This window comes from Prunus persica, chromosome G1, assembly GCF_000346465.2.
Source record: "Prunus persica cultivar Lovell chromosome G1, Prunus_persica_NCBIv2, whole genome shotgun sequence".
NCBI classification, from domain to species: domain Eukaryota; kingdom Viridiplantae; phylum Streptophyta; class Magnoliopsida; order Rosales; family Rosaceae; genus Prunus; species Prunus persica.
The window spans coordinates 32,096,756-32,118,207 of NC_034009.1; the positions used below are offsets into that span (position 1 = coordinate 32,096,756).

General features: G+C 33.9%; 1 protein-coding gene and 2 long non-coding RNA genes across 3 annotated transcripts; all 3 read left to right on the plus strand.

Annotated features, from left to right (window-relative positions):
• On the plus strand, window positions 527–7,927 carry LOC109950241. Its single transcript, XR_002272543.1, has 4 exons — window positions 527–803; window positions 3,738–3,843; window positions 6,400–6,479; window positions 7,541–7,927. It is a non-coding gene; the product is annotated as an uncharacterized LOC109950241 (long non-coding RNA).
• On the plus strand, window positions 17,226–17,999 carry LOC109946475. The gene is made up of 2 exons (XR_002269621.1): window positions 17,226–17,476; window positions 17,731–17,999. It is a non-coding gene; the product is annotated as an uncharacterized LOC109946475 (long non-coding RNA).
• LOC18792573 (lignin-forming anionic peroxidase) lies at window positions 19,052–20,792 on the plus strand. Its single transcript, XM_007226539.2, has 4 exons — window positions 19,052–19,392; window positions 19,489–19,680; window positions 19,838–20,003; window positions 20,101–20,792. Exons 1-4 carry the CDS (start codon window positions 19,162–19,164, stop codon window positions 20,493–20,495), a joined length of 984 nt encoding a protein of 327 aa, XP_007226601.2. The 5' UTR covers window positions 19,052–19,161; the 3' UTR covers window positions 20,496–20,792.

Genomic DNA, 21,452 nt, shown 5'->3' on the forward strand with positions numbered 1-21,452 from the left:
ACCACGTTATGAATTTTGATTAATTGAAAAAATGACTTACAACTTGATAATGTGGCGGCTGTTGGATGGTTAAATTATTTGAGTCGCTTAGATTTAACAAAAGCGAGTAAATGCATAGGAACTAAATACAGAGGCTCGGAATCTTGATTCGGATTTGTGCACAACAAAAAATGAAAAAGAAAAATCTCACAATTAGTTAACACAATTGAATTTTTTTGGGTAACATGGGCTAAGCCCAAAGCACAACAAAATGAGTGTAAAAACAATATTTTGAAGGCCTAGTGATATATACCTAGGAAAATGAAATTGTTTGGAAGCCCATTAAGAACACATCCAGCATTGTAATATAATTTTGGAAATTATGTATATACTAAAGCCCAATGCAACGAAACACTGTAGCTAAGAACAGTGTAATGACGGAAATGCCCCTCATTTTTCTGCTGTTTCTTTTTTTATTTCCTGCTGCACAGTACATTGACGAAAATGCCCTTGACTAAACAGCTTCTTTTGTTCCCGTTTTTGCCCCTCCTCCTTCGTTGAGAGGGTTTGGTTCGCAGAGACAAAGCCCTGGCTTCAGTTTGTTTCCAACCAGCTGGTTGGGGGGCAGCCATGGGAGAACAGTGTTCGTTGCTGGAGATGCGTTGGAGGCCGTCGATATTTGCTTGGGAGGTGAGCTGCAAATCCAGCCGCGCTTTCAATCTTCGTGTCACAGATTTGGGATCGGGAGATTTCTTCTTTTCTACACCCTTCGACTCAGGCTTCCATCTTTCTTCCTTGCGAATATTTGCATCGTTTGTCTTCAGGTATGCATCTCATCAACTTTTTAACAGATCTTTGGGTCTTTATTTCATGAATTTGATTGTTGGTTTGTAGAGTTGTGTTGATTTTTTTGGTTATTTTGATTTCAGATTCTTGGTAATCTCTAATGGTTTATTTAGTTATTTTTTAGGAATTTGGGTTCATTTATTTGATTCCTTTGATTTTAGGTTTTTGGATAAAGCATTGGAAAGCAAAGACTGAGCATGTTTTTTTTTTATATATTTTTTTTATTGAATTGATGGCAGCTTTCCAAATTGATAGATTTCAGGTTTGCCAAATTCTGTAACGAAGCAATAAAGGATCAAAAGCTACAGAATTTTTGTCCTTTTACAGAGGAAAAACTATTTTGACAATATATATAATGGATAGGAATAATAAAGAAACAGTTATAAGGCATCAATATTTTTGTCCTTGGTATTGACCATCAAATTAGTCTTTGTACCCTAATAATGGTTGATCTAAGGCATAGGTCTGCAAAATGGAAAACTCTTTCTAACCATTCATGTGATACTGCATTAGACAATTGTCTGAGTACTCAGGCCTCTGCATTAGACATTGTATTTTAGGAAAATTTGACAACTTTGAGGCAGACTGCATGTTTTGACCCAGTACCTCAACTCTTTTTTTGGTACTGAACTCTAGCCTTTTGAAGGATTTTGGATGGTGGGGTAATGCTGATTTAGAAAACTTAGCCCATTGTGAACTATGAAAGCAATAGAAGAGCTCTTAGCCTATTGTTCACGTTTTCCCCAACTCATGCCACGGCTTGGCACCAGAATCTATCCAGGGACCTAACAGAGAGTATAATCGTTACATTGTAACATGGCATTCCCATGTCCTTCATGCTTTCATGCCCAATGTATGAAATTATATTCAACCAAAAGCACCAAACAGAACAAAAGCTGTACCAACCTACAAAAAACACAGATACAAATGAAATAAAAAATTGCACAGGAAGTTGCCGCTTAAGCGTTAAACATGCTCTGTTGTATTTTTCTTTGAAATTGAATCTTCATGTGAGTAGTTGATTCTGATTATGCTCAGACTTGAAAATTTTGGTGAATTATCTAGCGCTTCTCCATAGCCAGATATAGTATACATAAGCTGATCAAGCTATCAAACTACAGTAGAGATTTTTCTTTCTTTTAGTTTTTTGTCAAGGAATTTTTTGTCAAGAGACTTTTTTTTTTCTTTTCTTATTATTATTTTTTTTGTCAAAATAGAAATTGGCAATTATTTTATCTTAGATGGAAGAATCAAATAGAACTGACTTGCTTCTATCAGTACGTATGCACATTCATCTTTCTAACTATGTACTCCACAACTATGATTGTCTTGCCTTCGCCAATCGGTATTCGGTACTAATGAGTTTTTGTGCGGACATGTTCTTTAATTTCTGCAGAATTCAGAAATTTCAAGGATTAATATATAGAAGCTGATACAATGAGGCCAACCATTTTCTTGCATTTTTTGGTGGGAATATTCGTTAGCTTGAGTGCTTTCTGCATCATTAATGCAGAAGACCCATATTTGTATTATACATGGATAGTTACATATGGACTTGAGTTGTAGTTTCATTTAAGTTGCCAAAACAATATAAAGTAGGTATAAATTAGGTATAAATTAGGTCAAAATGCTTCTGTAGAGGACTGTTCTGTATGTACGGAATTTTCATCTTTGTGGAAATATGAATGGTATGTTAGAAAGTGAATTCATATAGACTGCATAGTTGGAATTTTGAGTCCTTAGGTTTATTTTTGTGCAAAGTCTTCTGTTAGAAGATTGATTGAAGAGCTATTTCTTTCCTTTTTCAGTCTCTCTTCTATCACTTGAAAGGCTAAAGCACCTGCAAAGGCATAAATTATAGCTCATGAGAGCAATACTTTTTTTGTATAAATATTTTTAAAGGATGAGACATAGGAGGATCTTTGAAAATGATGGTCTAGAATGGATATTTTGCAGACCAAAGTTTGAGAGGTCTGTTATTGGGAATGCATAATTGTATCCGAAAGCTTCCCGTGATGAACTTAAGATCTTTGAAAATTATGCATAATTGCATAATTGGTTGTTGGTTAGGAGATTTTTCGTCTTTTGTAGAGTTGGGTTCATTTATTTGGTTATTTTGATTTTAGGTTCTTGGGTAATCTATAATGCTTTATTTAGTTATTTTTTACGAATTTGGGTTCATTTATTTTGTTACTTTGATTTCAGGTTTTTGGATAAAACATTGGAAAGCAAAGATTAAACATGCTTTTTTTTTTATTGAAATTTTTTTCTGTTTTTTATCTGCTGTTGGCTGTTGCATTCTAAAATTTTTTTGTTTTTTTATATGCTATTGGCTGTTGCATTCTGCTGTTTCTGTTTTTTATCTGCTGTTAGAATTGCTGTTTGCTGTTGCATTTTAAACAAGCAAAAAAGAAGTGGACATTAATCAGGTTTTGCTAAAATAGAAACTAAGAATGATTAACTAGCAACCATGCTGATAAAGTGCTATCTATGTTGTAGAGTTCTTGCCTGAATGTGTATGGTTTGTCCTTTAAAATTATAATTGACCATAATATTCTAGATATTAGAATTGCTGCAGACTTATGTAGATCACAGTCTGTCCAACAATTCAATCCTGAGTGAGAGAGTGGTTTTGTGATTTTGATTGTTTAGGGTGGCTTGGTGGGCTTGGTTGATTATGAGTTTTGAATCAAATGTACTCATTGTGTATATCTGTTTAACTAAGCTTGATATTAATATACGCATATTGTTTTGAGCCATGTTCTATCTTTAGCGTATTTTTTATTTATTTTTTACAAATTTGGATTCATTTATTTGGTTACTTTGATTTCAAGTTTTGGGGTAATCCCTAATGTTTTATTTATTTATTTTTTACGAATTTGGGTTCATTCCTGCTGTTACTTTGATTTCAGGTTCTTGAGTAATCCCTATTGCTATATAAGAGAAGTTGAGGTATTTAAATTTCAGAACATATTGGGTTCTATCAGGAAGGGAATTGAATCTCACAGATTAGCTCAAGTATTTCCATCATTGTTATTATTAATTTTTTAAATCAATTGTCAATTCAATGACTTTGCTCTCTTTGAGAAATCTTAGAAATGGAAATCATTCTCAATTTCTGTTTTTATTGCTGATAAAACATTAGAAAGCAAAAACTAAGGATGCTTTTTTTTATTGAAAAAATTTTCTTTTTTGTTCTGCTGTTGGTTGTTGTATTCTAAATATGGAAAAAAAAATTAGTGATAAAACACAAGGAAAAAAGAAGTGAAGAAAAAATAGAAATTAGGAATGATTAACCAGCAACCATGCTGATAAAGTGCCATCTTCCCTTCTTAGATTGACTCTCCAGCATATGATGTCTGGGAAAACATATGGTTTACTTTCTTTGTTCAATATGCTTGATACATAAATTCTGAAAATTGTATGGCCTGATTGAGTAGGTATGCTGTAGATTTCTTGCTTGAATATGTATGGTTTGTTCTTTAAAATTACAATTAAACATAATATTCTAGATATTAAGATTGTCGCAAGCTTATGTAGATCACAGTTTGTGCAACGATTTGATCCTGAGTGACAGAATGGTTTTGTGATTTTCATTGTCTAGGGTGACTTTTGATTGAGATGTTTGATTGAGTTGTCAAGACAAAGGGAATGTAAATCAACACTTATAGAAAATTAAAGTTATATATTGAAGTTTTGGGTTTTTAGAATTAGAGAGGTTGAACAAACAGAAATCATGCTACAATGTACCTGGAATGAATATTTGTGCTGCCTCCTTTAAGAAATCTATATCTGTTATGTCTTCGACCTGTCCAAGTTAGCATATATTAGTTAAACTGTACATTAGTATTTATCAAGCAGTTTAGAAAGTGTCACCTTATAAAACAAGGCTAAATCCTCTCTCTCCCAGTTTATTCGCTACATTGAAGTTGTTTGTTACAGCTAACACTCTTTTTCAATTGAAGAGTGGTTGTTCTACATCATTCTTCACAACTTCAGCTCTTTCTTTACATATACTCTCATTCATATAGCCTTCTGTGTTCCCTGTTTCATTCTTATTATCAGAGCATTGATTGTTTGCAACAATAAAATATGTGTTTGTGTGAGTGAAAAAGAGAAAAAAAAAAGAGAAGGGTGGTAGCACTATACCTTCCATTCTCAAGTATTTCTTTCATATGAAGAATTTGTTAGCTGGGAGATTTTTTGTCAAGAAACTTTCTTTCTTTCAGTTTTTTTGTGAAGAGATTTTTTGTCAACAGACTTGTTTTTCTCAAAATAGAAATTAACAATTATTTTATCTTAACCTCTTTTATCTTAACCGCTTTGGTGTACATCTTTATTGTTTCTAGCAGCGGACAGATCTAGAATGCTTTTGTATCAATTCTTTATTTATGTTCTGTAGAATAAAATTGTAGTCACAGACCATTTAGATTGATTAAAGAGAGAAAAAAACACATTGGTTTGATGAAAATACTAAATGCAAAACATACCTGGGTATAACAACAGCACACAACATGGTTGAGGTCATTTGGGACCGTTGTCAGAGTAAAGGCTTTAGCCTATCAGACAGTAAATTCAATACCAGTAACTTGATTCCCATATGTTACTACCACTGAACTCTTGCATTGGTCATCATTGCTTGGGTGTTCCATTGTATAAGTTTGATAATCACATGGATGCTGCAATGCAAACCCCAAAATATTACGATTGCAAAAGGATTATTTAGAATATCAGAATAAAACCAACAAGCCATACAAATGTTATAGATTGAAAAATCCCAAAATACTGATAAAGTGCCATCTTCCCTTCTATGTGTACTCTCTTTATGGTTCATGAAACTGTAGTGAAGTATCTGAAATTCAATTTGGTTTAATGATATACCAATTTAAATTTCTCTATCTGATTAATGTCATAGTTTGAGATATGCAATGGATTTCTTAGGTTCTGACTTCTGATCTCTTTGCACGATTTGATTGTTAGTTATAGTGTTAGATATGGAATTGATTTTTAGGTTCTGACTTCTGATACCATTACAGTATTACTATAGGCATCTATAGTATGGAATTGATATCTTCTTGGTTGAATTACTTGCTATTTACTCATGAGATTTGAAGTGTTGTATACTAATGACTGATTTGATTGGAAGCTACAGATTTTGAAATGAGGTATTTCTTCCTTAAAGTTGTTTATCAATTATGTTGTTTGATAATTAAAAAAAAATGAGTTTTCTAACCCTAAACCCTAAACCCTCTAATATCTGAGTATATTGTTGAATCTTTTGGTTGTTTTGTTGAGATTCATTTTAGGGTAGAGCTTTTTGTAATTTAACGATAACTATAGAAATATTACGGAGTACCATTGTTTTATTCTATTTTGAGCTTATAAGAGCTGCATATTTGACTTTTGGAATGGGAATTGATTTGAAGAACAAATTTTTTTCAATTTCAAACCTTATAATCCTGTTTCTATGTTTCCTGTTTGTATTATCTGTTACTGCTCCTTTATCATGTTTTATGGAATATATACATCTACCTTGATTTCCTCTTCCACCTTGATGCAAAATCGAGGTGACAGGGTGTTAAAAGGTTCTTAAGGGAAAGGCCATCCATGGTTGAAGAAGGGCAATGGATATACCATACACCCACCTAAATGAGGTCAGTTTCTTGACTTGCTGGTTACCAATTGGTTTGGTAGATTGGCAGGTGTTGTTTGTGTTTATCATTGTGGTTGTGTGTTTGTTTGACTTATGTCTGAAAAATATATATATATATATATATATATATTCAGCTTTTACTTTGTGGTTTTCAAATGCCTCGAAGCCATTCTTTTCAGCTTTAAAATTTTTATTTTCAGTTTATTCTTTTGCTTAATTTTTTGTCTTTGGTTTTTTTAACTGTTTGCTGAAAAACTATGTAAGAGAGTTGAATTTTGCACAGATTTAAATATCTGGGGAATCTTGCATAAATTCATTTACTCATGTTTATTCTTTTGTCTTCCTTATTTAATATTGTTATGCAAGAGAGTGAATTTAACAAGATATCATTTCTATGTCCTCCTGTTTGCGTTGCTATTTATTATACAGGATATCAATTTATTTTCTTTCCTCAGTTTCTTCTCTGTCCTCTTCTTTGTTTTTTATTTGCTTAATCGTTTGCTTTATCACATAACCATTAGGAAAATGTCTTCATTCTCATCTTGACAATAATAACTAATGTTAACACAAGTATTATTTAAACAATTAATATATCCTAAAATTATCAGTTGCAAAATAATGCATACATTGTATGAAATCTTTCTTCTGAACAAAAGCAATGTAGAGATTTTCTTAATTTGATTTTGCTTTTTCCATTTGCCTTCATTTGGAATGGATGAAGATGTACAAGATTGCATCATTGTTCATAGTGAATTGTATTATTTTATTATGCAGAATATTGTTTCAAATGCATGTTCACCCTTAAATCCGTATTATCTTTGTGGTTTTCATTAAATTACTACATTTCTTTGGGCACTTCTCTGTCTCTGTGATTCTTATTTTTCATTGTCAAGTAAACATTTTATGTATGATTATCTTGGTAGTGACCTATTGTTTCTTCGTTTAGCATTTTGAACTATTTGAAAATTTTAACTATGTTTATATGAAGATGCTGATACTTCCTTTCAATCATGTGACATATCAATAATAGTCTTTAATTTTCTGAGATTGATTCAATGGCAGCAAAGGAAGATTGATGTAACAATTAGCAGGGAGTTGCTATAGGATTCTATGCAATGAAGTGTTTCCACTACTTCAACAACAAAATAAATGAGGTGGGAACGAAGATTGCTGCATAATTGAAAGAACAGAGGAAATCTGATTATTCAGGAGCTGAATATGGTCATTAAGTCTTCATGCTCAACAAAATCACCCCACTCTGTAAACCGGAATTTGTATGAAGTTAGGTTTCAAATATGTTAATGAGATATGAGTACATGCTGTTTTGTGTAGTATCCTGGTATTTGTAGGTATTTTTAATCGCGATTTTATATGGTTAATTTTACTTAAAAATACAGGAATGGGTCGACTGTGTAGCAAATGGAGATGCTAGCATGTTGACAATAAAAATAGATGCGACAGAAAAATAGATGCAAAACCAAATGTTGATATATGCACTGTAGTAGAACATTTGCTTTACAATGGTCCGAAAATGCTTTAAAAAAAAAAAAAAAAGCTATAAAAGCACCACATTAAGAATTACAAAACAAAACTAAAGGATTCTTAATGTACTTTATTGCACTTAAGTGAAACATAGAAAATGCCTCTACTTTATTTGACATAGTATTTGTGAGGAGACTTAAATTAATATATATAAAAATTACTTTTCTGCATTATCACGCAATTGTAGTCCTCCTATTTTACACTGTTAAAACCTCTTCAGGCCCAAAATTGTGTTTATCATGGTGTTAAGTAGGGGTGGGCACGGTCCGGATTGGTTCGGTTTTACTCTCAAATCACAGCTGAACCAATAAGAAAATAACGGTCCGGTTTGGTTCGGATTGGTTCGGCCGGTTTGTGCCTAACACAAAATCATGCATTTTTCAACCTGCTCTTACATTATAATGCTAACATTTTGCCATTATATCATTCCATTCCATTCCATCAAAGGCTAATACAACATAATTCCATTTATTCAATGGTTGTCCAATGTCTAGCATGCATCTAAGTTCACAATTTCCATCAAAACAAACATATACAAAATTTGCATTAACCAATTGTAGCATTAAATTTACTCATTGCATTCATCACAATACAAACAAATGAAAAGCTTTTATCACAGAGAGGTAAATACTTTTATCACAGAGGTGGAGTTTGAATGCGTATGAAATTATGAAATGGACCCATTAATTAAGATAGATAGAGTAAGAAGAGCCACACAACACAAAGAGCAAACACACATAGTAGAGATAGAAAGAGAGGGAAATACAAGCACACACAAATAACTGGGATATGCAAATTAGAAGATCAAAACGTGCACCAACATTCAGATACGCGGACTCACAAAACGCACACAAACCTTGCCACATGTAAACTAAATTAAATAAATAATAAATTGATTTATAATCGGTCCGGTTCGGTTTAGGACAGTTTTTAAAACTCTCAAACCACAGCTGAACCAAACCAAACCGGTTCGGTTCGGTTTTTCAAAATGTTGACTTTTTCTTTGGTCAAAACCAAACCAAACCAATCCAATATAATCGGTTCGGCCGGATTGACCGGATCGGCCGGATTGATGCCCACCCCTAGTGTTAAGGTAGCACACAATTGCATGTAGTCCTCCTATTTTACATTGTTAAAGCCTCTTTAGACCCAAAATTGTGTGTTATCGTAGTGTTAAGGTAGCAAATCATGAAATTGGTCCTTTAATCCTCTAACAATTTTTTATTAATTGTTTTATTGTTAAACGTGGCTTCTTATATACGAAAGGATTTTCCTCAAACACCACATATTTCCCAAACCCGTATTCTTCAAGTCAACTATGCTAAAACATTGCAATCAGTTCCTAGAATCACACTCCCAAATTTTATTTCCCCTACCAAAACAAAAATTATCAAATTCAAATCCCCAGTCCCGTTAACCGTATAAGAACGAATTTGAATTAAAACCCTGTAGTAAAAGAACGAACATATCTTTAAACATAGTTACCCAAACAGCAGCATATCATCTTTACCAAAAAGGAACTATCCTAAAGCAAAGAAGCGAAGATAACTTTTAGGTTAATGTTTCTTCATTTTGATTTATTGACTTTTTTTTCCTTTTGTGTTGCCTCAAAATTCCTTCACAAAATTCGACTTGGCTATACTACTACGTGTTTTCTGCTCTCTTTCCTTCTGTTTTTTTCCCCCTCAGGCTTTCATGAAATTTTGATTGTTTCAAGAGATCTTGGGTACGAAATCCAAATATGAGAAGCGGTCATTCAACCAAATTGTTTAACGATTCTTCGCTTTAAAGGTATAATTCATGATTGCCTCTCTATTCCTTATACTCTGACTATTTTTTTGGTACTGATTTCTTTATTTTTGTAATGTTTGTTTGCTCATCATTTCTACATTTTCTTTTCTTCCACAACTTTATACACATTTGATGTAATTTCATAACCCGCAGCATCGCGCGGGTCCTTTTGCTTGTAATACCTATTTAGTCGGGGTATAATTCAAAATTCAAATCTGTTACATTGAATTTCATATTTTTTCCATTCTATATTTAAATATTTTCTTATAGTATATACCAAATAAGAAATTCTCATTTATTAATCTGACCAAATAATTTCTTCGTTGATTATACCAAATAAAGAATCACATTTATTCATTTGACAAATTTACGAACTAAACCAAACTAAATCAAACTATACATGCATCACGAAGATATCCCAATCATTTGAAAATTAATTAAATTGACCTATTTCTCTTGTGTTAAACTGAACACGCAACCTTTATAAATAGGGTCATGCTAAGGAGACCAACTTTAGATACCAACTTGTGTACCAACTCTCTAATAGAGGTGGAGCCCACCAATACAATGGGTCCCACACTCTATTAGAGAGTTGGTACACAAGTTGGTATCTAAAGTTGGTCTCCCTAGCATTTTCCTTATAAATATAGCCCAAAAGTGCTCAATAGTATAGCGCAAAACAAACCTTGAAATTCAACTTTACCCTAGGTGTCACACAAATCAAAAAAATATGGAGATGGCGACATCTAACAAAACCTATTTGGGTCATCCTCTTGGCTATTGCAACTTGTGAGTTTTCTAACCATTCAAATTCTCTCATAAAATTAAGTTGTGAAATTAGCTAGTAATAACAATATTTGTAGCCGATTATTTTACATAGAAGGAATTTTTTTTAATTAAAGAAATTTCTGTTAATTTCAAGTGTAGCCTTATTCTCAACAAGAGCAGAAGAGCAACAATGTTCTACTAGCAAGGATTGTGACAAAGCTTCATGTGTTTCAAAGACAGTTATTTGCATTAACCACAAATGAAATTGTATGGATTCAATTGGCTTAGATCATCATGATCAAAGTCAAAGACAAAGTCAAAGCCAAACTTCTTTTCCTTTGAAAGAGTACCACACGTGTTCTGCATATGTTGATTGCGAAGATGTAAGAGCATCATATGTTTCAAGAATGGTTATTTGTCAAGATGAAAAATGCATGTGTCTTGATTGATGCTTATATTGCAACGCTACCACGAAATTAAATAAATTTCATCCACAAGTGACTATGTAATCTTTCTTTAAGAAATAATTAACAAAATATTTCAATACTACACATAGTTTTGTTGATCAATCTCTTATAATAATAATAATTTTAAACACAAATGTTATGCTCCAATCAAGGAAGGCCTGTATTGTGTTGCTCCATTATTTTTGTCTGATCTTTGTGATTATTGGAACTCATCAACGTCTTAAACTAGATCAAACACTAGTAAAAAAAACCCCTTGCGCGACCAAATTTTGCGCGACGAAAAATTATTCGTCGCTCAAAGTTACTTTGCGCGACGAAACTTGAAACTTCGTCGCTCAAAGTCTTGCGCGACCAAATTTTGCGCGACGAAAAATAATTCGTCGCGCAAAGTCACTTCGCGCGACAAACTTTTGCGCGACGACAATACATCGTCGCTCAAAGTCTTGCGCGACCAATTTTGCGCGACGAAAAATAATTTGTCGCTCAAAGTGACTTTGCGCGACGAAAAGTAAACTTCGTCGCGCAAAGTCCTTACAAAAATAAATAGAATAAAAAAATTATTTTTTAGAATCTTTGCATGACATAATCCAAACATTTTGTCACCTAAACCAATTTATTTTTGTTTTTTATTTTGTATGCATAACACTTAAGAAATTAAACGGTATATATATTTATTAAGTAGCTTTAAACTTATTATTTTAGATCGGATCGGATTTTTATTAGAAAAATATATTATTGTTGTTCGGATTGGGTTTTTGTTAGAAAATATATATTTTAAATTGACGATCGAATTAGTTCATTGTATTCATATCGGGTCAAGGAGTGTAGCAGTAAAAAATCATCAAAATCGGAGTTAAAATAACCATTAAATCGTGATTTTTCATTAAAACCATCGAAAAGTTTTGTCCCCTTACTTGATCTCTGAATGTTTATTTTTTCCGATTTTTGGCGTATATGATCTCGAAGTATAAACAAACAAGTTTGACGGTTGGATCGTTGAAACTAGTTTTTTTTTGTTCACTAACAATATATTCACTAACAATTAGGAGTTTATTTATACTTTCGTAAGTATAACATAAGATTTTGTGGTATCCACTAGTGTAAATATTTTAAATTGAAGATCAAATTCAGTCATTGTATTCATATAGGGTCAAGGAGTGTAGCTATAAAAAATCATCAAAATCGGAGTTAAAATAACCGTTAAATCATGATTTTTCATTTATAACCGTCAAAAAATTTTGTCCCCTTACTTGATCTCTGAATGTTTATTTTTTCCGATTTTTGGCGTATATGATCTCGAAGTATAAACAAACAAGTTTGACGGTTGGATCGTTGAAACTAGTTTTTTTTTTGTTCACTAACAATATATTCACTAACAATTAGGAGTTTATTTATACTTTCGTAAGTATAACATAAGATTTTGTGGTATCCACTAGTGTAAATATTTTAAATTTAAGATCAAATTCAGTCATTGTATTCACATAGGGTCCAGGAGTGTAGCTGTAAAAAATCATCAAAATCGGAGTTAAAATAACCGTTAAATCATGATTTTTCATTTATAACCGTCGAAAAGTTTTGTCCCGTTGCTTGATCTTTGAATGTTTATTTTTTCCGATTTTTGGCGTATATGATCTTGAAGTATAAAAAAACAAGTTTGACGGTTGGATCGTTGAAATTAGTTTCGTAGAATGCATATGCCATCAAAACAATATATTCACTAACAATTAAGAGTTTATTTATACTTTCGTTAAATATAACATAAGATTTTGTGGTATCCATTAGTGTAAATATTTTAAATTGAAGATCAAATTCAGTCATTGTATTCATATAGGGTCAAGGAGTGTAGCTGTAAAAAATCATCAAAATCGGAGTTAAAATAACCGTTAAATCATGATTTTTCATTTATAACCGTCGAAAAGTTTTGTCCCGTTACTTGATCTATGAATGTTTATTTTTTCCGATTTTTGGCGTATATGATCTCGAAGTATAAAAAAACAAGTTTGACGGTTGGATCGTTGAAATTAGTTTCATAGAATGCATATGCCAACAAAACAATATATTCTCTAACAATTAAGAGTTTATTTATACTTTCGTTAAATATAACATAAGATTTTGTGGTATCCACTAGTGTAAATATTTTAAATTGAAGATCAAATTCAGTCATTGTATTCATATAGGGTCAAGGAGTGTAGCTGTAAAAAATCATCAAAATCGGAGTTAAAATAACCGTTAAATCATGATTTTTCATTTATAACCGTCGAAAAGTTTTGTCCCGTTACTTGATCTATGAATATTTATTTTTTCCAATTTTTGGCGTATATGATCTCGAAGTATAAAAAAACAAGTTTGACGGTTGGATCGTTGAAACTAGTTTCGTAGAATGCATATGCCATCAAAACAATATATTCACTAACAATTAAGAGTTTATTTATATTTTCGTTAAATATAACATAAGATTTTGTGGTATCCACTAGTGCATATGTTTTAAATTGAAGATCAAATTCAGTCATTGTATTCATATAGGGTCAAGGAGTGTAGCTGTAAAAAAATCATCAAAATCGGAGTTAAAATAACCGTTAAATCGTGATTTTTCATTTATAACTATCGAAAAGTTTTGTCCCGTTACTAGATCTCTGAATGTTTGTTTTTTGCGATTTTTGGGGTATACGATCTTGAAGTATATACAAACAAGTCTTATGGTTGGATCGTTGAATGGTGTGTGTATATATATATATATTTATATACATATATTTATTAAGTAGCTTTAAATTTATTTATTTTGTACGTATAACACTTAAGAAATTGAATAGTATATACATTTATTAAGTAGCTTTCACCTTAATTATATTTTAAATCATAAAATATTTTTTTTTATTTTTTATTATTCATAGCAATTATTTTTATAAATATTGTGCTACGAACCAATTTTTCGTCTCTCAAAAGTTTGCGCGACCAACAGTTCATCGTGCAAAACTCAAAAAATTTGGGCGAGTACCAAAAATGGGACGCGGGTTTTTAAAATTAAAAAAAAAACTTTAGACTTTGCGCGACCAATATTTTTTGTCGCTCAAAACTTTGCGCGACCAATATATATTTTTCGTCGCGCAAAAATTTTGGGCGGGTATCAAAAATGGGACGCGGGAATTTTTTTATATAATTGTTTTAGACTTTGCGCGACCAATATGTATTTTTCGTCGCGCAAAAATTTAAAAATTTTGGCGGGTACCAAAAATGGGATGCGGGAATTTTTAAAAAAAAAAATAATTTTTTTTAGACTTTGCGCGACCAATACTCCTATATTCGTCGCGCAAAAGTTTGCGAGACCAATATGTTTCGCGCAAAAGTTTGCGAGACCAATATGTTTCGTCGCGCAAAAATTTGGGCGGGTACCAAAAATGGGCCGCGGGAATTTTTTATATATAATTGTTTTAGACTTTGCGCGACCAATAAGTATTTTTCGTCGCGCAAAAATTTAAAAATTTTGGCGGGTACCAAAAATGGGATGCGGGAATTTTTTTAGACTTTGCGCGACCAATATTCCTCTGTTCGTCGCGCAAAACTTTGCGAGACCAATATGTTTCGTCGCGCAAAACTTTGCGCGACCAACCATATTTTCGTCGCGCAAAGTGATACGATTTTTAAAACTGAAATAACTCCTCCACCATTTTCTCAATTTCTTTCTCTACTCTTACCTCTCCTCTCTCTTTCCCTTTCCCCAAATCCCACCCTTTCTCTCACACTAACTCCTCTCACTTAATCTCTCATCTCTATCTTCACTATCTCTCACTCTCACTCACTCTCTCATCTATCTTTTCACTATCTCTCACTCTCTCATCTCTCTATCACTATCTTTTCTAATTCTCTCACACTCACTTCTCCCTCTCATTCTCACTCACTCTCAATCTTGCCAAAAGGTATATTCTCTCCAAATTTTAAATTTTTTTCATTAATATGTGTTTTTGGAGTTAGTTTTGAGTTTGTGTGGGGTTTGGGGTTGAGTAAAGGGGAGAGATTGGAGTTTGGGTTGGATTTGTGGTATAACAATTTTAGGGGAGATTGTGCATTCTTTTTGTTGTTGTTGTTGTTGTTATTTGACTATATTTATTTTTTTGTAGGGAATCATCGAGACTTTGACGGCTAAAGTTGAGGATTAGGAAGCTATCAAAACATATCCTCCGCCACTACCACCACAATGCGCTTGTATTAGGATTTTATTATTGTACTTTGTTAATTTATATGTACATTTTGAATATATATTTATATTTATTGGATAATTTGATCACTATTTTTCATATGTAATTTTATTTTGAATATGTCAATTTAAATTGAAGTAATTTTAAAAAGAAATCATACAATTAAATTAAATTTAAAAAGTAAAAATTTGAAAAAATTCATATAAATAAATTCATACTAAAGAAAAAATATTTCGTAGCGCAAACTATTAAATTAGTTTATTTCAAATTAAAAAAATTTAAAACAAAAAATATTTCGTCGCGCAAGTATTTGCGCGACGTTACTATTTGTCGCGTAAAACTCTAAAAATTTGGGCGGGTACCAAAAATTTGACGCGGGAATTTTTTTAAGACTTTGCGCGACCAATGTATTTCGTCGCGCAAACAGTTGCGCGACCAATGTATTTCGTCGCGCAAAACTTTGCGCGACCAATGTTTTTCGTCGCGCAAACCTTTGCGCGACCAATGTATTTCGTCGCGCAAAACTTTGCGCTACCAATATTTTTCGTCGCGCAAAGTCACTTTGCATTCGTCGCGCAAAGTTACTTTGCGCGACGACCAATGAAAAAACTTCGTCGCGCAAAGTCTTTCTTCACGATCTTTGCGCGACGGATTCTGCGCGACGAAGTTTTTGTGGCGCTGAAATTTGTGCGACCACAATTTATTTTGCGCGACGAAATTAACTTCGTCGCGCAAAGTGTAAAATGTAGTAGTGAAAATTGAGGCAACACAAAGTCTTTTTCCTATATCTTGAAGACATACTTGTAAATCAAACATGGGAATGAGATAAAGCTAATTATGTTTCCCACAGAATCAACATCTCCCACAATTATGTTTCCCCTTCTTATTTTTAATCTGGCTTTTCACATTTCCAAGTGATATATATATATGTTGAGTTATTATTACAACAAGGGCCAAAAGTTTGCCAGTTAAAATAGGAAGTTGCCTATGGTGCCTCTTGAAGCTGGAATTTTTCAACTCCTTTTTTTTTTGGCTATGGAGGTAACCTACCTTTACGGAGATGGATCCTCTTGAATCTGCTCTTCGACCCTATATAAACACCAGTGCATGCTTGTTGTTCTTCGCATTAGCATCTGAGATCTCTGCTTCATACACAAGCACACACACGCACAAATACACACAGAGATCAAAATGGAAAGTTCAATGCGTCTTGTTTCCGCCGCCTTGGTTCTTGCCCTGCTTTTGGTGGCTACCGGTATATCTTTAGTTCTCTCTTCTTCACTTAGTTTGATGATGAGTACATTAATTAATTATATAGATGAATTATAATTAACTTACGGATGCATGCATGCATGCGTGGATGTTACTTTGACAGAGATAGAACCAATGGCTGTCGAGGGAAGGAGCGCTAAGAAGGTTGAGCCAAAGAAGAGGACCTGCGAGAGTCAGAGCCAAAAATTCAAGGGAATTTGCTTCTTGTCGAGCAACTGTGCCACGAGTTGCACAACAGAGGGCTTCAATGGAGGCCAATGCCGTGGCTTCCGCCGTAGATGCTTCTGCTCCAAAGCATGTTAATTGATTATAATGGATCTATCTGTGTGGGAGAGAGCTGTGAGCGTGCTTGTGTAATGGGATCGATTAATTGACCCAGCTGTGTATGCTGGATTAATTGCTTTTGCTACTTGTTCCTTGTGTTGCGTGTTCACCTCACTTTTTTTTTTAAAATAAACATAAACAATAATCTAAAGTATTTTAAATTAATTTAATCTACGAGAATTGGAACTTGAATTTAAGTGCAAAAGAACGGATTCATTGTCCTGACTAACTAACTTAATCTATGTATGAGGATTGTGAGTCAAAAAGGATAAAAAATGAAAAAAAATTTCTGTTCTTTTTCGGGTTACATGGGCTAAGCCCAATAACAACAAAACGAACGTAGCTAAATTTTCGAGGCCTGGTGACTCCACGGAAAATGAAATTCCCTTGAAGCCCATTAAGAATACAGCCCGCCAGACTACAGAAGGGGAAATCAAAAACCGCGAGCGGGAATTCAAGCGGATTCTCTTCTCCCCTGCAGTCGGCGCCGTTGGTGTTGTATACTTTTGGGGATGAATCAGAAATTCGGGGGAGGGAGGCGGCCCACCGGCACTCCTTCGTTGGCTTGGTCGTCCGTCGTTGTTGTCGTTTCGCTTCTCGCTGGGGCCTCCGTTGTCCACAATCTCTACAAGCCAGATCTCGTACGCGCGCTTTCTTTCTCTCTCTTTCTTTCTCGCGCGCGCGCACACACACACACACACACTCACGGAGTGTAATACCTTCTTGTTGATCAATTACGAAAAAAAGAATATATGCTGTTTAGGTTCTGTATTTGACCCTGACGTATTGCAGGCGAGGTGTTCGATAAAATGTTAGGCTTACCTGCTCTATTATTGTGTTTGTCATTGAATCAAAATAATATTAGGCGCTTATAAATCCTGTGCATTTTGTGCAGACGCTGCCTCCTGTGGATGGTGTAAACGGGAGCAAGGAGGGGAAGCAACCTGAGAAAGAATGAAATGGATCACTTCTTCCTCCTAGTTTTTCTGCTTTGCAAAAATTCAATTGCTTTTGCTTTTAATCTTAATGCACTTTAATATGTGAATTATGGTGTAAGTTAGCTAGCTAGAAGAGAAGGAGGAGCCGCCACTCCCATGGCTTTCTTTCGTTGTTGCGTGTGATTGAACTTTTCTTTTTAATAAATTGACTTTCTTCTGATTCAAACCAACCCAAAAAAAAAAAAGTTCAATGATCTTCATTGTGCGTGTTTGTGACTTACAAATCGCATGTCAGCTGTTAGTTTTTTGTTTTACATTAGGAAAGAGAATTAATAACATATGCAGCCAGTTAGGTTCTCTTGTTTTGTTTTGGTGCGTTAAAAACAAGAAGCATGCACGACGAATATATCAAAAGTCATAAAAGCGACATATATATATATATATATATTTATATATATAACGTTGACAAGCAGGCTGTGGTGGGTGGGTCACATCTCACATACACCCAGTCATGGTTAAGAATACATCCAGAAGCCCATCAGTTCAGAAGGAGGGCATGCAGATAAACTAAGTCCTTATAATTTATCATTAAAGTGAAGAAATTATGATAAGTTTTTAATTGAAGGCTCACAGTTAGCTAGACTTGTTTGGTTCCCAGTGAAAGTGATGATTATAAATTAATTACAAAAGTTATGGACACGTTTACAACTCTTCCAAACACTAAGCAAAAAATGTTTGTTCATTTTTTTCCCTTTAATTACATACAGTTTAGGGTAATAAGACGCGTTAGCCACTCTTCTTTCCACTGTTAAACAGAAGATTACTCATATGTATCTTGCCCTTAATTAAAATTGTCTTTTCTTAATTAAGTTTTCCATGTTGGAATTTTTTTTGATTAGAACAACGAAACGTGGGCTGCTATGAAAGAGAATGAGCGAATCGCGAAAAATACGAAATGCAGCTACTTTTTACATATAAATATAATGCCCAATTGCATGCATCGCACAAACAAATAAAAGATGATAACAAGTTGTAAATAAACGACTACTTTTCATGCTTGACCAGCTATACGTATATTTTACCAATTGAGAAATTTCAAAGTACATTACTTTTTTTTATAGTTTAAAAACGAAGACTTTTTACGGCAACCAAATCAGAATGAGTCATGCAATTACTTGAGGGGCTTGCACATTAATTGAACAGCGACCTGGACAAACCAGCTTGGCTGGCTGGCGACTCACTATATATAGATGAGAGCTACAAGCTTACTTCATCAACATCTTCAATATTCATTCTCATTATTTCTTCAGTTTCCATTTCCACTCAACCTACCCTTAATTACCTTGCGAAGTTGAGAGAGAGAGAGAGTTTTGATTTGAGTTTTAATCATGACCAAGTCTTTCTCTTTCACGTCCCATGCAAATGTTGCATTCGCGATGTTGTTGCTTTTCTTCATCATGAGCACAGCAAGCCAAGCGCAACTGTCTTCAACATTCTATGACCGAACCTGCCCAAACGCTCTTGCTACTATCAAATCATCCATAAGCAGAGCAGTTTCGCAAGAACGCCGGATGGCGGCGTCCCTAATGCGCCTCCATTTCCATGATTGCTTTGTTCAGGTACGTACTAATTACCCCTTCATTAATTAAGCCAGCCACTGATTGATCATAAGCAGTCTTTGACTCTTGGTTTTTGTTTTTGATGATCGATTGCAGGGTTGTGACGCCTCACTCTTACTTAATGATTCTGCTTCTATCGTAAGCGAAAAGAACGCATTTCAAAACAGGGGTTCTGCTAGAGGCTTCGAAGTCATAGATGATGCAAAAGCTCAAGTGGAGAAGATTTGCCCTGGTGTTGTATCTTGCGCAGATATCCTTGCTGTGGCAGCTCGGGATGCATCAGTTGCTGTGAGTAGATAAATAAATAATATTTCAATTTGATTCTTTTATTATCTTTATTAATTGGAATTATGGTAATGTCAATCTCGTGGCTTTAATCTTGTACTACTACTATGGTAATAATTGCAATTAACTAAATATATATATATATATACATATGATATAGGTGAGTGGTCCATCTTGGACTGTGAAGCTTGGAAGAAGAGATGCGACCAGAGCAAGCCAAGCCCAAGCTGAAAGTGACCTTCCACTTTTCACAGACTCCCTTGACCGCCTTATTTCCAGATTTGGTGACAGAGGCCTCAGTCCCAGAGATCTGGTTGCGTTGTCAGGTAACTATTTAAATGAATCATATATGCCTGCCTTGCTTAGAAAATGCTATATTAATTAAAACTTTATGCTAATGAACTTATATACGTATGAATGCAGGTGCACATACAATAGGGCAGGCTCAGTGCTTCACATTTCGTGACAGGATTTACAACAATGGAAGTGACATTGATTCTAACTTTGCAACTACTCGCAGACGCCGCTGTCCAGCTGCTGCACCCAACGGTAACACCAATTTGGCACCACTTGATTTGGTGACACCAAATTCATTCGACTACAATTACTTCAAGAATTTAATCCAGAAGAAGGGTCTTCTTGAATCAGATCAAGTTCTCTTTAGTGGAGGATCCACAGACAGCATTGTCTCTGAGTATAGTTCGAAACCCGCAACTTTTAGGTCTGATTTTGGAATCGCCATGATTAAGATGGGAGACGTTTCTCCTCTCACCGGTTCAGCTGGAGAGATCAGAAGGATTTGCACTGCTGTCAACTAAAAATTTCTTGAGCCCCAAGAATCAAGATGAAATGTACAACCTAATTTGAACAGCGAATGTCTTCCATTTTTGTTTGTTTTTTATTTTTTTGCCGATGTCTTGTTGTATTTGATTCATTCATATGTAACCTCAATTATACAGTGTGGTTATTGTTGTAAGAATAAATTACACCTCAATGAATACTTTGAGGAAGATAATGGAAATTACTCGGATTGTTATATTTTGTCAACGATATTAGCTTTTTATATTTGTCAATAAAATCTTTTTTGGGAACGAATTATGAACCCCCTACCGCTACCTACGTTTGAAGACCAAGTCCTCCTGTACATATATCATCAAAATGATTCACAAGCAGGATAGTTGAAATAATATTGGAACAAAACAAAACAACGCTAATTAAACACAAAAAATAATGAAATGATGTCTAAATTTAAAGTGTAAATATAACTCATGATTTACAGTTATTTAATGTGTAAATTCCACATTGAAATAAAATAATTTTCTAGGATTTTACTCATTTTTAAATAATCAAAACTATTTTAAATATACTTTTGGGAGATTGAAGCTTCTCTTTTCCCGGCGTTATTCCAAGGCCTCTTTCCGTCTACAAATTCATAATCTTTTACACCAAAGAACAGAAGCCACCTCTGCAACAGAGCCAACAAGAGAAAGATCCCCTTCCAACCGACGTCAAGGCAAAAAAATCCCCTTCAACAATCCAACAGCATTTACATAAAGACTTGTCCAAAATCTTTTGAACAATGAGCAACTCAAAACTGCTAATATTTTGATGTTTTGATTGCTGCTTGGTTTATTAATATATGGTCAATATTTTAACATGACAAGCAACATATAAAACATGTTATTAGTCTATTTTTTGTAACTTAAACTTGCTAAACAAAGCATGATGCCACTATTTGGATCTCCATGTCTATATAAATAGTACCATCTTCCTAA